Source organism: Salvelinus namaycush, chromosome 16 (genome assembly GCF_016432855.1).
Source record: "Salvelinus namaycush isolate Seneca chromosome 16, SaNama_1.0, whole genome shotgun sequence".
Classification (NCBI taxonomy): domain Eukaryota; kingdom Metazoa; phylum Chordata; class Actinopteri; order Salmoniformes; family Salmonidae; genus Salvelinus; species Salvelinus namaycush.
In genome coordinates, this window is record NC_052322.1 from 25,861,279 (window position 1) to 25,867,641 (window position 6,363).

The 6,363-nt window shown below is 41.2% G+C and overlaps 1 protein-coding gene across 2 annotated transcripts; it reads right to left on the reverse strand.

Moving 5' to 3' along the window:
• Window positions 1–3,464: 3,464 nt before the first annotated feature.
• tmem82 (transmembrane protein 82) lies at window positions 3,465–6,055 on the reverse strand. Of its 2 annotated transcripts, none has more exons than XM_039010873.1 (6): window positions 5,665–6,055; window positions 5,427–5,499; window positions 4,726–4,927; window positions 4,184–4,598; window positions 3,831–4,015; window positions 3,465–3,708 (listed from the first exon to the last, which is right to left on the reverse strand). In XM_039010873.1, exons 1-6 carry the CDS (start codon window positions 5,747–5,749, stop codon window positions 3,625–3,627), a joined length of 1,044 nt encoding a protein of 347 aa, XP_038866801.1. In that variant the 5' UTR covers window positions 5,750–6,055; the 3' UTR covers window positions 3,465–3,624. The 2 variants fall into 2 exon arrangements, with proteins under 2 accessions (XP_038866801.1, XP_038866800.1); XM_039010872.1 differs by having other exon boundaries at window positions 4,696–4,927.
• Between the last annotated feature and the right edge of the window lie 308 nt (window positions 6,056–6,363).

The window sequence follows — 6,363 nt, forward strand, 5'->3', positions numbered from 1 at the left end:
TTGATAGGATTTTCATCTAAGTCACAACAATAGACAAACAGTGTGCTTAAACTAATAAACACACAATGTATTGTATTTTTGTATATGTTGAATACATCATTTAAACATTCACAGTGTACAGTCGTGGCCAAAATTTGAGAATGACACAAATATACATTTTTAGAAAGTCTGCTGTCTCAGGTTGTATGATGGCAATTTGCATATACTCCAGAATGTTATGAAGAGTGATCAGATGAATTGCAATTAATTGCAAAGTCCCTCTTTGCCATGCAAATGAACTGAATCTCAAAAAACATTTCCACTGCATTTCAGCCCTGCCCCATAAGGACCAGCTGACAACATGCCATTGATTCTCTCGTTAACATAGGTGTGAGTTGATGAGGACAAGGCTAGAGATCACTCTGTCATGCTGATTGAGTTCGAATAACAGACTGGAAGCTTCAAAGCGAGGGTGGTGCTTGGAATCATTGTTCTTCCTCTGTCAACCATGGTTACCTGCAAGGAAACATGTGCTGTCATCATTGCTTTGCACAAAAAGGGCTTCACAGGCAAGGATATTGTTGCCAGTAAGATTGCACCTGAATCAACCATTTATCGGATCATCAAGAACTTCAAGGAGAGCGGTTCAGTTGTTGTGAAGAAGGCTTCAGGGTGCCCAAGAAAGTCCAGCAAGCGCCAGGACCGTCTCCTAAAGTTGATTCAGCTGCTGGATCGGGGCACCACCAGTACAGAGCTTGCTCAGGAATGGCAGCAAGCAGGTGTGAGTGCATCTGCACGCACAGTGAGGCGAAGACTTTTGGAGGATGGCCTGGTGTCAAGAAGGGCAGCAAAGAAGCCACTTCTCTCCAGGAAAACCAGCAGGGACAGACTGATATTCTGCAAAAGGTACAGGGATTGGACTGCTGAGGACTGGGGTAAAGTAATTTTCTCTGATGAATCCCCTTTCCTATTGTTTGGGGCATCCGGAAAAAAGCTTGTCCGGAGAAGACAAGGTGAGCGCTACCATCAGTCCTGTGTCATGCCAACAGTAAAGCATCCTGAGACCATTCATGTGTGGGGTTGCTTCTCAGCCAAGGGAGTGGGCTCACTCACAATTTTGCCTAAGAACACAGCCATGAATAAAGAATGGTACCAACACATCCTCCGAGAGCAACTTCTCCCAACCATCCAGGAACAGTTTGGTGACGGACAATGCCTTTTCCAGCATGATGGAGCACCTTGCCATAAGGAAAAAGTGATAACTAAGTGGCTCGGGGAACAAAACATCGATATTTTGGGTCCATGGCCAGGAAACTCCCCAGACCTTAATCCCATTAAGAACTTGTGGTCAATCCTCAAGATGTGGGTGGACAAACAAAAACCCACAAATTCTGACAAACTCCAAGCATTGATTATGCAAGAATGGGCTGCCATCAGTCAGGATGTGGCCCAGAAGTTAATTGACAGCATGCCAGGGCGGATTGCAGAGGTCTTGAAAAAGAAGGGTCAACACTGCAAATATTGACTCTTTGCATCAACTTCATGTAATTGTCAATAAAACACTTTGACACTTATGAAATGCTTGTAATTTCAGTATTCCATAGTAACATCTGACGAAAATATCTAAAGACACTGAAGCAGCAGACTTTGTGAAAATTAATATTTGTGTCATTCTCAAAACTTTTGGCAACGACTGTAGGTTGAAAAAAAGTATGTGAACCCCTAGGCTAATGACTTCTCCAAAAGCTAATTGGAGTCAGCTAACCTGGTCCAATCAATGAGACAAGATTGGAGATGTTGGTTAGAGCTGCTTTGACCTATAAAAACAGTCACAAAATGTGAGTTTGCTATTCACAAGAAGCATTGCCTGATGTGAACAATGCCTTGAACAAAAGAGATCTCAGAAGACCAAAGATTAAGAATTGTTGACATGCATGAAGCTGGAAAGGGTTGCAAAAGTATATCTAAAAGCCTTGATGTTCATCAGTCCATGGTAAGACATATTGCCTATAAATAGAGAAAGTTCAGCACTGTTGCTACACCCTAGGAGTGGCTGTCCTGCAAAGATGACTGCAAGAGCACAGCGCAGAATGCTCAATGAGGTTAAGAAGAATCCTAGAGTGTCAGCTAAAGACTTACAGAAATCTATGGAACATGCTAACATCTCTGTTGACGAGTCTACGATACGTAAAACACTAAACAAGGATGGTGTTCATGGGAGGACATCACGGAAGAAGCCACTGCTGTCAAAATAAAACATTACTATACGTCTGAAGTTTACAAAAGTGCACCTGGATGTTCCACAGCGCTACTTGCAAAATATGCTGTGTACAGATGAAACTACAGTTGAGTTGTTTGGAAGGAACACAACACTATGTGTGGAGAAGAAAAGGCACAGCACACCAACATCAAAGCCTCATCTCAACTGTAAAGTATGGTGGAGGGAGCATCATGGTTTGGAGCTGCTTTGCTGCCTCAGGGCCTGGACAGCTTGCTATCATCGCCGGAAAAATAAATTCCCAAGTTTATCTAGACATTTTGCAGGAGAATGTAAGGCTATCTGTCCGCCATTTAAAGCTCAACAGAAATTGGGTGATGCAACAGGACAACGACCTAAAACACAGAAGTAAATCAACAACAGAATGGCTTCAACAGAAGAAGATACGCCTTCTGGAGAGTCCTGACCTCAACCCGATTGAGATGCTGTGGCATGACCTCAAGAGAGCAGTTCACACCAGACATCACAAGAATATTGCTGAACTGAAACAGTGTTATAAAGAGGAATGGTCCAAAATTCCTCCTGACCGTTGTGCAGGTCTGATCTGCAACTACAGAAAACGTTTGGTTAAGGTTATTGCTGCCAAAGGAGGGTCAACCAGTTATTAAATCCAAGGGTTCACATACTTTTTCAACCCTGCACTGTGAATGTTTACACGGTGTTCAATAAAGACATGAAAACGTATAATTGTTTGTGTGTTTAGTTTAAGCAGACTGTGTTTGTCTATTGTTGTGACCTAGATGAAGATCAAATAACATTTTATGACCAATTTATGCAGAAGTCCAGGTATTTCCAAAGAGTTCACATACTTTTTCTTGCCACTGTAACATAATATGACATAGCTTGCGCTGGAGAGCCTGCCTGTGATGAAATACAATCTACCCAAAGAAAGTAGAGGAAATTGTATACCATAAACATCCTGTGTTCAGGAGATAATGATCACATCTCTGGTGTCAAGTGATACTGTTACAGCAGCTGCTACTGTTACATGAGATGATGTAGCCTTAACCAATGCTTTACACTAAAGCAGCATTTGTTAGATTACTTCAGGGCTGATAAGGTCCATTCTGTGCATTCTAAAGAGCTTCTGGCTCAATTTAATGGCAGTGACATTTGAAAACAAAGTCAAGAGCATCATTCCTATCTCCCAAGAGCTCTGCATTTCTATGTGAAAATAACATTATTGCAAGGTACCTTATTCAAAAGGTTAGTAGATGTGTCATAATACCATTTTATTATTATTTTCATTATATCCTTCCTAGGTATAAAAGTCAACACTTGTCAATAATTGATATGATTATAATCATAGAATATAATAGACTATTGCTTAAGAAAGATTCCCAGCACAAATAGTTTCTTCCCATGACTTAACTCTGGTGGTCTTTGCCATGTGTCAGGTGTCTCCTCCGGTTCTCACTTCCCTGGGAATGTCTGGGAACTTCCTCCATATCCTGCATACAAACACACATTTATATTATGTTAGATAAATTGAAATGACAGAAATATTTACATAGATTGATGGATGCAGGGCAACCTGCAACAGCACGGTAAATTGAAGGAGAATCATTCTCACCTGTGTTGTAGCATCCAACAGGTCTCTGGAGGGTATCAGACAGCCAGCCTCACCCAGGAAGCACAGAAGGATATGGAGCACATCTGCCCAGCGGCCGACAGTCAGCATCAGGACCATGAGCCCCCCCAGACGCACCACCACTGTGTTTATAACAGCTTGGCCACTTGGCTGGTGATGTTGCTCCTCTGAGTAGAAAAATAATTATCATCAGTTGAACGCTTTCTCAATGAGAATGACAACACTCTGCTTGTCATTTAGTTGTTTTGTGGTATTTACAAAATACCCAAATAGTATCTGACAATCTGCTGTTTAAACGTTTCCCCATACATGATACAGTATGTTCAGTCTCTCACCCTGCATATACACCACCAGCAGTGTGTAGCAGATTGTCAGTGGAGTCCAGAACCTGAGGGCTTCTGTAGCTGAGAGGAAGTGTTTGTTTATTATAGATATGGCGGAAATGGCAGCCACTGCAAAGCTGAGCATAAGGGCCCTGGTCAGGTGTGGTAACAAAGAGCAACCTGATGTGAGCAGTGCAATGCACACTCCACAGTAGCGCTGGGAACTGTGTAGTTTGTACAGTGAAATGACATGGAGCCGTAGGCGCCCAGTCTGGCTGGCCAGGAACCAGCTCAGTCCTGCAGCTAGGAGGAGGCAGAGCCAGCGCTGTGGCGCCCCCTCGTGGAGGAAATGGAGACTGCAGCTGAGGGCACAACCCAGGGAGAACTGGCACTGGACCAGCAGCTGCTGTAGGAACCTACTGGACTCCTGCAGATTCAGAGAGCAGGAGGGAAATTAATTTAGAGATGGATCAAGGCTGATGAATGGGAGATGTGAGAGAGATTTTCATATAATTATAAGTGACATTTATGTTATTATCTTGCAAGTGCCTCACTGGTCCAGCTGTGACCCAAGCTGACACTGCTCTGAGGGAGAACTCTAGAACCACCAGGGAGGCAACCCGAGAGCCCACTACAGCCAGCATCACTGACAGGAACAAGAACTGGAGAGTTCCACTCAGCCCAATTTTAGCACTGGCTTGATGCCTTGGTTTCTTCTGCATAGATGTCTCTTTACTGCTGCTTTTGTTGCTTGAACTGTGTAGAGAAAGTATTCATTTCAAAGCAGTGAAATACAAAACATTGATTTCTAAGGATACATTGATTACTATTGACAATGTAAATCACATTACAGTCTTTGTTCATAGTGATGAAATCAAGCACAATATTCAATAGCACAAATTATTAAACTACATCAAGAGGCCTTAGTAGTAGGTATGAGGTTAGTTATCTACATCCACATCTTCTATATGGTTTGGTCCTGTTTCTCACGTGTTTTTAAATGTCCCTGTCTATAACATGGTAATTGCATCCAGATTCTAATTATAGGGCAACAGGTATAGCAACAATCAGTTTGTTTATTTATCAAACGCTATTACAACTAACAATGTAGCCTAACCTATATACTGAAGTTGCCTAACTACAATGTAATTAAAAAGGTATGATAATAACAAGAAGTGTAGCCTGAGACCCAAGTGAAATCATATCTTCTAATGTCATATTTTGGGAGTTGTCCATAATTGTATACGTTTCTCACCTTTCAGCCTCTAAGAATACGTGTACTCTCAACAGGTTACAGAGAACAGAGATCCCACATGCCCCGACAAGTCCTGTGTCACACAAAACATTTGTCATCAACAAAATTGTATTATAAAATATGGTTCTTAAAATAAACGTACAGCATGAGTAGCAACCTGCAAAAAGGCATTCGGCACAAACCAAGAAAGGAGAAGGGCCTTTACCCGGAGTAGCCTAGAACGATACAAACATCTCACCTTGGAGTAGACTGTCCAGGGGGTTTGCATCAAGCGTCAGCCATCCAGGTAAACTCGGAAGAAACGATGTAATTAAAGATAACATTTTCGTTAAATCGCTAGAATATTAGACTAATGATTCCCTAAAGCTATAGTTGGTTTCGATATCAAACCTATTGCCGGTTTACACCCTATCGTGTGCACATGACCAATACACATTGAATTGAAATAATAGGCTAATTTCAGAAATAGGTCATTTAATTGCAACAGTTATATTTCGATAAAAGATAAGACCATGCCAGTTGGTCAATTGACAAAATACTTAAATAATTTCAAAAGTTTAAATTACTACCTCTGTCTATTTCTCTGTGATTAAATAACTACGCTTTGCTCAGTCATTGTGCCGTTCAAAGGTCAGTCGTGGGCAGTCATTGTGAGACAAAAATGTATGTGAAATTCATTTTAAAAAGGTGTCTTTAAATAAAGAACGTTTAATTGTTGTAGAAACAACCAATGTAATTACTCTACAACCAAAAATGTGTGGCAAAAATACACCGTAAATGTAAAAGTTATATTTTAATAAAATAAACCTTCACTAGAGAAAATAGTGTAAATAATGTGTTTGGAAGTACAACAAAAACTCACTACTGTAATTCACTCTGTATAAGAGTATCAGAAGTCCGGTGATTGTCCCAGTAGCATAACTAAATCACCTATATC